We start from the raw sequence: 11,784 nt of genomic DNA on the forward strand, positions 1-11,784 counted from the left end.
TAATACACGTCTCAGGTCTTGCATCATGATGTGATATGGTCCCTGTCCGCCTGCCGCATCCACCACTCCACCACAGTACCTTACCCTCATTCCTTCTCGGGATGATCATTCCTCCCAATGTTCGAGTATACACACCATGCCGGATTTTAATTTGAGTTACTCTCGCCTGCATAAACCCTGTGCATTCATTAATGATCTTGTCTTTTCCCCTCCAATCCACTATGGGGAGGCAGCTAATCAATCCTTTCATACTCAATCGCTTCATCATTATCTTGGGTTAAGATGAGTTTTAAATCATTCCACCGTGGATCCTCCTGGAACGATAACCAACTGCCGTCCATTTCCCTGTTCGGTTCTCCACATGCCCAGTTGGCTAAGAAATCGGCTGCTTTATTACCTCGCCTTAAAACATGATTGATCGTAATATAGTCAATCGTCCTGTAAGATCCCTGCTGTCCGCCAGCTCTTCGCCACATGGTCCCAGCTTTTGCCACCTCTCAATTTCCTTAGCATATCAATCGTGAGTTGGGAATCACGTTCAATTTCAAGGTTTCTATATCCATTTCGTGCTGCAATTCGAAGTCCATTAAAAACCCCCCATAACTCTGCTTCATTGTTCGACATTTCCCCTCCCCATTCAGCATATGCCCACCTCGAAATTCCTCTACTATCTCTAAAAATACCTCCCCATCCGGCTTGCCCAGGGTTTCCCTTCGACACCCCATCGAAGGTCAATTTAATACGACTTTCTCCGGGAAATCGAAAACGATTTGGGCTCTGCGGTTGATATCTCTTACTCCTGTCAGTATTGGGATATAACATTGTAAAGTCAGTATTCAATTTGGAGAGTATTTGCTGTTCTTCTGGGTTTAATTTCCAATCGTCGTCACTCCAGGTTTCAGATAAGACCATTTCCTTAATCGATCGACATACTTCATCCCAAATTCTTGATTCGTGGCAGCTTCTATCTCGAAAGACTCTGCGATTTCGTTCTTTCCACACCTCCCATATTACAAAACCAACCGCTAAATTCCATATCCTCCTGACCAATTTACTTTGAAAATTCCCCTTTCCCCATTGAAGTATGGTATTCCTAAGACTGTCGGGATCCCTGTTGGACTTACCAAAGAGTACCCAAAGTTCTTCCCACAGACTCTGAGTATACATACATCGATTCAATAGGCCTTATTTACGATTTACAGATCTCTTACTCCAAGGCCTCCTTCCTCGTTCCTCTTGATTACATTCTTCCATGAAACCAGAGTCCATTTTTTTTGCTGCTGTGGGCCCCTCCAAAGAAATTTACCCAAAATTTCTCTCAATTTAGTAAAAATGCCTTTGGGGGCAGCCATAATGGACAAAGGGTATATGGGGATAGATAGTAATACCGATTTTAGAAGAATAACTCGGCTTGCTATATTCAGCATTCTAAACGTCCAACAATCTAATCTTTTCCGGATCTTATCCAATAAGCCTTCCCAATTCTTGATGCGGTTTGAGTTTATATCCAGCTGAATGCCCAAATATTTTGTGGGTAGCTCTCCCTGTCTAAAGCCTAGAACTCTGGTTAAATGAGCCTTGACAGCTTCAGGCGAATTAAATATAAAAGTACAAGATTTATCATTATTAACCGCCATACCTGAAGCGTTCATAAAAACTTCTAAGACATGTTTGAAACTTCTTACCTCTCTAAGCGACGCTTCTCCAAACAACATCAAATCATCAACGAACTGTTGATGTGTGATGATTAGATTATCTCCCCACAATCTAATGCCTTTGATCCATCGTTCACTTACTTCCTTCTTGAGTTTTCTGCTTAATCCCTCCATAGCTAGTATGAATAAAAACGGAGAAATTGGATCCCCTTGCCTAATGCCCCTGGTGGCATTAAACGTATCTGTAGGTATCCCATTAACCAAAATTGAGAAGTTCGGGGTGGAGACCATACTAATTATCCATGCAATCCACCTGGGCTCAAACCCAAAAGCTGCTAAAACCGCTCTTAAATAATTCCAATTCTATTGATCATAGATCTTAGACAAATCCAACTTCATAAGCATCCCTTTCTTTTTTCTCTGCTTTAAATAGATTTTACTTACCATAACAATGTATGAAAAATAATCTTGATATTGTTTTCCTTTTAGACTTGATATTATTCATATTTTGATTCATTTTAACGAACTAAATCTCTGCACATTATATTTATTCGAGAGGATAAGGATTATATTAATAAATTCTCATGAATATCCAGAGGATGATCAGCTCAGAAAGTTCATAGCCGTCGGCAGGTGTAATCTTAAACATTTTTTATAAGTCTTTTTTACTTGGATTTAAATATGGAACCAACATAAATTTATTTTAAGTGATTGGAAAAGCATCAAATTTCTTAACTTCCAAATTTAATGGAAAAGTATTAAATTTTTAAATTTTTAAATTTTGTTTGGAAAAGCATTAAAGTTCTTCAGCTGTAAAAAATTTTAGAGTGTAAAATATAATGTTTGAATTTTAGAGTGTAAAATATAATGTTTGTTGAAATTGTATTTGTGAATGGTATATAGATATATATATATGTTAATCACAAAAACTTATTTTTATTCATGGTATATTCATAATCTTTTTTAAATTATATATAATATATATAAAATTGATATTAAAATATTTTACATAACATGTTTATGAGTGTAAAATAAAATAGTTTTTTTATTAATACAATTATAAGTATATGCCAATATTAATTCTTATCAAAATATTATATTTATAACCTGTATTCAATATATTTTTATATAAAATATTAAAATAATTTATATTGAGAGAGAGATAGGGATAGATAGATAGATAGATATATATGAAGTTGATAAAGACATAAATTAGTTAACGCATATCTTGAAATAGTTTCAAATATTTTTTTAAAAATACAAATTTTAACCATTTTACTCATATTTTATTTTTTTAATTTTTATTTCTTTAAATCATATTCATTTTTTTTTATTAAAAACAGTTATTATTTTTTTATTTAGAGCATAATTTTTATTTTATTTTAAAGAAATAAATATCAAATCAATATACAAATTTATAAAATTAAACGTCCCTTCTTATTAAGTTATAGAATAAGGTTTTGTGCTCAATAATAATAAAATAATAATAAAAATACCCAAATTTGAATAAAAAATATTAAAATAATCCTATTAATTTTAAATAGATTTTACTTACAATAACAATGTATGAATGATATTCTTGATATTGTTTTCCCTTTAGGGTTGATATTATTATCGTTGTATCATATTTTGATTCATTTGCACATTATATTTATTCCAGAGGATAAGGATTATATTAATAAATTCTCATAAATATAATATGAGCATCGTATAATATATCAATGGAAATGGAAGGGATAACTTTAAAGGCATAGTTGATTTTTCAATTTTATTTAATAATTTTTTATAATTTTTTATAATGGGTAATTAATTTTAATTTTTTAAGAGTATTAAAAACAGGTATAAATTAATTTTAAAAAACTTTTTTTAATTGTTATATATATTTAATGTTTAAAATACATATTTAAATACATAAATAAATTTAAAACAATAGAACTCTAAATATTCAACAATTTCAACTTAAAATTTTAAAATTGGATTAAACTCAAATAAAAAAAATACCATCGAAAAAAACCTTTCCTTTATTACTTAAACTATGGCCTATATATACAACAATAACTTTATTAAAGTAAAGATACCTATAAATTTTATTCTAGATTTTAAATTTGAAAATATATTTATTTTCTAATTTACATTTTATTTGTTTGAAATAATAAAAAAATAAGATACTTTCCTGGTATTACTTGGTGATATTAAGAATATTACTCATAAGGCGTACCCTACATAATTATGGTGGAAATTTAATATAATAAATTTAAAATTTGATACATAGAATCTCACTATTCTTTTGTATGGCTCTTTTAAATATAGAAAAATTACTATCAAAATTCAATAAATGGTAAAAGGAAGAATAAAATTTCATAATATGCTATTAATTAGTTACCAAAATCAAATTGGATCCATTTTGTTTAAGAACAATATCGTAAAACTTTAAATTGGCATTACTGATTAGTGTTAAGAGACATTAATTATCTTGATGTCTTAAATTTGAAGAGATTTAATTTTTTTTTTCTAAATAGATTTATATTTTTTTTTTATATATGTGTTTTTATTTTTTAATCTACATTTTTGAATGCATAAATAAGTACAATATTGTTTAATAAGAAAATAGAATCATATAAGCTTGCCTAAGGAGGGAGGAATTTGACGTGGAGTGGAGCGATGGCGAAGGCGATGTGTAGGGTTTTGAACAGCGGTCTGGGTGCTGCCACAACGAGGGCCGAGAGCGCTTCAGGGGATGGGGCTTCACGTTGGCAAACGGTTACCATAGCAGAGTGGAAAGAAGAGGGGTTTCTGCTCATGCGAAGGTATGAGGCCACAGTCTGCGGCCCTGAACAAAGAAGTATGTTTAGCGTTTGGCGTTTAGAGGCTAGGATCTGTCCAACCTTTGTTTTTAGCAGTCAAGCGCCTCAACCCTATTCAGATCTGTGCAAATATGTACCTGTGGGGGACGCAGTCATAAGGATCCAAGCGATCTTGGAGCGGGGCCGAGGAAAAGGATACCAGCGAGGCCATGAGGCGAAGGAGGAAGGCCCCTTCTCTGCGTGGATATATGTGGAGGGGTCTCTCTTGCGAAAGGAAGAGATCTTGAACTGCGCCCTCGAACAAAGGAGACTTTGGGGCGTATGGCGCTTAGAGAATAGACCCCGGCAATTCAAGAACGCTCAGAGGAACGGCAGAAGGGGACTGATCGATGCAGATCCGCTCACCCCTTTATTGCATGGATCCAGATATTGCAGTATTGGCTCAGATCTACACGATCTAGCCTATACTCGAGTCCAGATTGACCCCAGGCCTCAGATCGAAGGAAAAAACCATAGATCGTGCAGAGTTTCTGCAGATCTGGACATGACAGGGCCAGATCGGGAGGTATGCTTGCAGCCAGAGCAGGTAAAATCTAACTGTTTTCAGATTCTGATAAAACCCCCTGAGGGGAAATCTCGTCTAGTGTGGGTTCATCCCTACCAAAGTAAGAATACTCAGAGAAACGACAGAGGGGGACTGCTAGATGCAGATCCGCTCTCTCTTTCACCGCATGGATCCAGCTATTGCAGCGTTGGCTTCGATCTACTCGATCAAGCCTTTACCAGAGTATTGTTTGTCCCCAGGCCTCAGATCGAGGGCAAAAATCACAGACCGTCCGGAGTTTCTGCAGATCCGGGCATGCACAAGGAGGTACGAACGAGATCAGGGCTAGATCTGGAGTATAGCATGCCACCAGAGCAGGTAAAAACAAATAGTTTTCAGATTCTGATAAAACCCCCTCAGGGGAAACTTTGTCTAGTATGGGTTCATGCAGGAATTACTGTTATGCAGCTGAAATATCAAATATGGGAAAAAATGGGATACCCTGTTCAGATCCAACATCTGATCAGTGGTAGGCGGTCTCTCCAGGACTGCAGATCGATGGAAAGCTATGAGATCGAACCAGGATCGATCATTATCTTAAATTTTAGACTGAGAGGAGGGGCTCTGCCCCAGGGACAGACAAGCTCCTCAGGAGAAGACAAAGGGAAAAAAGCAGCAGCCCAGGACCTACCAAAGGGATCATACAAAAACATTTTACAGGGCAGCAGGAATTCAGGTTTCTCTCCAGATCAAGGAGGACATATGCCCAGGCCATACATAGTAGATCAGGCAGAGCAAACCCCAGCATTAAACCTAGATACTTCAGGGATTGATGAGTACGTCAGTTCCTATGAAACGAAAGCCCTAATCTGTCGTTTCAACAGCTTTTGGCCTAAACCTATGGATCTGTTCCATTGGATCTTCAACAACTGGACCATGGAATGCGACATTAATTTATGTGCAAAGGGTTTCTTCATAGTAAGATTCACATCCGAGGAGGTTAGAGATACAGTCATCGGTGCCGGACCATGGTTCTGGGGAACATCGGGGCTGTTTGTGACCCCATGGTTCCCAGATTTTGACCCAAATAAAATGACTATAACCAAAATGCCAGTATGGGTTAGACTACACAATCTTCCTTTGCATTTTTGGGACGAACGAGTGCTGGAAGGAATTGGGAACAGCATAGGAAAATACATCAAAACAGATCTGGCAAGGATCGATGAAAGGATCTACACATTGGCACGAATCTGTGTGGAAGTAGATTTAAGTAAGGGGCTGCCTGAAAGTATAAGGTTGATCTACAAACAGCAGAACTGGCTGCAGGTACTAGATTATGAAAACACGGCTTTCAGATGTAGGATCTGTAGACAGACAGGACACTTACAAAGTTCATGTCCAGAAGCCAAGAATAAAAAGAAGCAGCAAGGGAAGCCGAGGAAAGGATGGCACTTTCCTCCTCCAGATTCAGATGACGAAGAATCAGAAGCAGCAGAGGAAGATCTCCCAGCAGAGAAAACAGAGGTAGGCCAAGAAATGGAGAATCAGAAAGAAACCTCATCAGACAACAAGGCAAGGGAGACAAGCATGCAACCTAGTACGGGCGGCATAAAACGACACCACCTCTCGGATACTTCAGATTCAGACAAAGAACCTGGGCCACAGAATTCAGAAACACAGATAGTCATTGCTTCGATCGAGCCCTCTCAAGGAGTGTGGCGAAAGGTCGAAAAGAAAAAGGGGCGAAAAACTTGATGCGGGTGTTTACTCACTGCAGGATTCCAGTTTTTGTCTCACATTCTCTCTCCTCTTCTCTCTTTTCTTATTCTTTGTGCACGTTAGTTTACTAATGTTGCGTGGGGTGCGAAAGCACCCGGGCCCTTGCGGCAGCATACGGATTGCTTCAATGCATTTGTAGCTTTTTTATTTTCTTCTTTGATTAATAGAAAAGCGCGGTATTTTTCCTCGGAAAAAAAAAATAAGTACAATACTTAACAAACTTATTTGAGCACTTTGATTGTATAGACTATACCAGTAAATTTACAATTCCGAAAAAAAAAATTATAAAGTCAAAATAATAGAATTCCTTAAAAGATTTTAAGTATGAGCACTTGTTTTTTATTGCTTTATTATTTTTTATATGTGTGTGTGTTTTAACATTGAAATATTTCAATTAAGATATACATGAAATATTTAATTTGTGCAATACATTTTTTTTGTTATTAATATATTTTTAAATACATATTAGTTATTTTTTTAATCAAGAAAATTGAATATTTTTTTTATTATTAATATTTTATTTTAAGAATTGAATGCATAACACATTTCCTTAAAAAAAATATCAAATTATTTTTTTTTAATCGCTTTCTTATTCTCTATTTATATATACAAAGGTTTGAAGTCCATATTAAAATATATAAGATAATATAGTTAATAGTTTATTTAGATGTGATGTAGAAATATTCATGAGGTAAATATAACTTTATTTAATTATTTTAACTTTTAATTATTTTATTTGGAAACTTCATATAAAATTATATTATTTAGAAAAGAGATTGTAATATTTTATTTATGAATGAGAGTGAAAGTGAAATATATAAATTTTAATTTAGATTATATTTTATTTCTATCTTAAAAGGGACACGTTTCAATTCTAGATTGACCATAAGCTCAACATTACTCTCATATTGGCTTGTAAAATGTGTCTCCTAGTGCAAAAATAAAATTAATTTATGTTGTTATTTATTTTTTATTAAAATATTATAAAAAATATGATTGAACCCCGTCTTTAAAATGTAGTCATAGTTAGTTTCTTAGGACTCTACCAATTCAAACCCTTGGCGTTATGGTCTTAGTTACTTATTATTCCTTTATTTTTATTTTTATATGGATTATTAAATATTTGATTATTTATTTTGTATGAGGCTAAAATGGATCGATTAGCTTGAAAGACTCATTTTATTAATAAGTTTTAGTTGGAAATTTTTGGGTCTATAAACTTCCCAAGCCATTTTAAGGCATCAAATTAACATGTTTAGAAGGGTAGACATTATGATTGTTGTTTATAGCATCTTGACATTGCTTTATACACCACCAATTTTTCACTATGCAAAAATCGTCTTAATAGCTAATATGTGAAAGTTATTCCTCTCACAAATTCACCAACCCTAGTGACCACCATGATACAAGTGGATGCCATATCAATTTCCCTTACTTAGAATTATGTTTAAAGAAATATGTAAAGTTTCAAGAATTTTATAGAGGGTGTAAAAACTTATTTGTAATTAAAGGTTGAGGATGTAAAATCTTTAAATATTAATGACTATTGGGCTCCATTAAATACCACTCAACTAGTAAGAGAAATGCTTCCATAATTTAGCACTGCACATGTTACATAGTTGAGAATAGCATCTATGAGTTGGATATGAGAGCATAGTAGATAAGGAAAATTATTTTGTAGTAGTCACTGATGCTATAGAGTCCTGAGAAACAAGGTAAAGAGTGTCCCTTTCATTCTATTTGCATATCATAATTAAAGGCAATAAAGTAGATCATATGCGTCACCTTCTAGTAGGTTCTTCTCCCATATTGTGTTTCCAAAGATAAATCTTATGCTCATTTGTGTGGAAGGTGTGTTTTTGTAAACATTTTCTTCATTTCAATATTTTAGCTATTTTCAGCAATTTTAATTATATTCTAAAATCTACAACAACAATAATCTAAGGTTTCACAATATTATATAAGATATAATGTGGAAAACTATTTTTTTTGGAGTATCCACAATAATTTATAGATCATATTGGTATTATTGTAAGTTTATTGGTCAAGTCCCATTAGCACAACTAGTTCAGGATGGTCCTCATTAGTAAGGCGACCTAGGATCAAACCTCATGGGAGGTGGCTGTGCCATGCATTAGGGGGAGGAGACATGCTAAAAATATAGTCAAATAAGGGTTGGTGTGGTTCAGACTAAGTGAAATCTCCGGGTGACTTTGATGGCTTAGATGCCCCTGGGTCGCAGCTCCTTAAGTAATAGGGAGGATCACAAAAGAAAATTGTAGTTTTATCCAGGGCATATGTGGAAATCTATAATACCTAGGACTTACATTAAGAAAAGTCATAGAACCATAACCATGTTGGCCAATTGTGTTTATAAATCATTTAGGATGCATAAAAGCGAGATTCTTGATTATAGAAAGGGAAGTCATTGATACCTCCTAAAGGAGGGCTCTCATCATTGAATCTTTAGCAAATACATTTGGAAATTTTTGGGATGTTATTGGATTTAACTCAAGAGTTCCTTCAGATAACAAATCAATAGATAGTGAAGACCCATAAATGGAGTTAAAGGAAGGGCTTGAGAAAATGAGGCCAATATCTAATGCAATCACTCATTCACAACCACTATTTAGAATGGAAGAAGAAATGGACATAAACATTTTTAAAGGTGAGATTAATGCTATTAAGATCAATTATTTGTTAAAAATATCTAAAAATTTGATTTCCAAAATTAAGATGAATGGTAGAAAGTTTCATTTTCTCAAATGAAATTGAACTGCTATGCACTAACATGGTTAAAGGATTAAATTATTTTTTGGAAGTGTTAAAACTATTTACATAGTAAGAAGCATATCTTAAATAATCAAAAAGCACAACATCCACTAAAATTATATTAACCACTAAAATGATATAACCAAATTTAGAGAAAAATTAAAATACAAAATATTAAAAATCTTTTTGCTAAATGTTTTCCTCCCCTATTTAGTGATATAAAATGGGGATAAATCCTTTTAGTGTAGAAAATGATGAAACTATTTAATTAATAGATATAAATGATTTATTTCCCTTAAAATCCTTATAATTTAGAAGACATTAACGAATTCAGTACAATGAAAAGACTAAAAACAAAAATCCTTTATAAGTCAAACACTCCAAACTTATAACTTTTAATAATCTCTACTATATTTTAAACAGAATCTAACAAAAATGAACCCAAAATAATTGACAGTGTTAAAGGATAATTACTAGGAGAATTATAACAAGCATTTCCTGTAATCAACATGCCATACCTGCAATCTGGTTGTTCATGTGTAGGTCATTCATGTGGAGGAGCACATGGGGATGGATGACTTGGGAGCTAAGGTTAAACATGATGAAAATATAAGTAGTTATTACGTTAAAAGCTGAGGGACAAAACAAGCATAAATTCAGAGTCGGCATAGAGTATGGACTTCGGGATGTTTTCGAGATTTGTGTGTAAAATCTAGATTTTTCTTCAATAACTTAACCTACAATGCCAAGGAAACAACTACGAGTATTAGAATTCTAAAATATATATATATATAAATAGAGAATGAAATTTCTCCAATAGAATTCATAAATAATAGAGTTGTTAGTGTTAGCACTCGAGGAAGATTTCCTAGGTCATAGCTTGGAGATCCCTAGAAACATATAAATCTTCAATATTGTTCTATGAACTATTGGAATTGATTGGGCTTTGGATCAAGTTAGATGACCGTTTCAACTGTATTTCACTCAAAACATGCATGAACACCCTTAGCTAGACAAGGCTTTCAACCACTAATGCTCAATAGATTATAGATTCAGTGGATAGATGGAGAATACTGACTGTAGTAGCAGATGCATACATAATCACATATGAATGGCTAGCTACAGAAAGAAAATGAAGCTTACAAATCTAATTTATCAATGTAGAGATAAGATGACAGTTATCTGGCATTCGACACAGAAGAAAACTTGAATAACCCATTCAAGTGCAAGCTTAGAATAGACGGAAAGATGGGGATTGAACATATAATAGCAAAAGAACGTTGTATTACTAGAATGAATATGAGACACTGAGAGGAGAAGAGTCTCCACACTATCCAAAAGTTGAGCCCTTGATACTTCTAACTTTTAGCCATTTATAGGCTTTTTACAATGCTCTCGAACCCTCTAAGGATCGAGAGGTCTTTCTTCCTAACAATAGAGTAACCACATTCTAGTATTTTTGCCATGCTGTTAGGTAGCTCGCTCATGCCATCGATGCTCCATGACCATTTCTGTTGGTTCGACTGTGTTGCGCTATTGTTTTTCCCCTTATGGCAATATATTCCATTATTTCAGCTCACCTGTTGACTGTTAAAAATATGAACAGAGCCAAAACAGAGCTATCAGGTCCTTTCCCAATCACTGTCACATGTCGCAAATGACTTGTCCCTTCGCTTTTTAGAAATACATCAAAACATTGGAAATACATTAAAAAATGGCTCATGACAGACTTCAAATATTATGTATTTTCATTTCCAAGCTCCTTTGGGTCTGGGTTTGATCTCATCAACATTGTTTCTTTGTATTTCGTTAAATAATGAAAATATGCAAAATACATAGGAAAATTCCTTTCGACGGATCTCAAATCTTATACAATATTGGTTATATAGCCATGGGGTCCGGCTAATTGCATCGCATATATATATATATATATATATATATATATATATATATATATATATATATATATATATCCCGCTCCTCTGTGAAGTTCCGATGTAATTAATCACAATTGCATATCGTGATAACCCCAGGCCATTTGGTGAGCGCTCTGTTGTGTTGGCAAAGTGCGATTCTATTAATCAAATCTAGACCTTTGATCGTCCAGATCTAACGGTTGCTATGCATTCATTGTTCAATCCTCCACTGCTCTATTTTCCTCTATTTTCACTTCTCGATGGTGTTTTTCTGCCTTTTGGAGGGTTTTCTCTTGCCATTATTTTGATCTTTT

At 34.1% G+C, this 11,784-nt stretch overlaps 1 protein-coding gene across 1 annotated transcript; it reads right to left on the reverse strand.

Moving 5' to 3' along the window:
- Positions 1–429: 429 nt before the first annotated feature.
- On the reverse strand, positions 430–1,167 carry LOC149207783 (uncharacterized). The gene has a single exon (XM_089398147.1). It carries the CDS (start codon positions 1,165–1,167, stop codon positions 430–432), a length of 738 nt encoding a protein of 245 aa, XP_089254273.1.
- Between the last annotated feature and the right edge of the window lie 10,617 nt (positions 1,168–11,784).

This window comes from Pinus tabuliformis, chromosome 1_2 (assembly GCF_031772625.1).
Source record: "Pinus tabuliformis cultivar Carrire ecotype Pingquan chromosome 1_2, CPIR1, whole genome shotgun sequence".
NCBI classification, from domain to species: Eukaryota; Viridiplantae; Streptophyta; class Pinopsida; order Pinales; family Pinaceae; genus Pinus; species Pinus tabuliformis.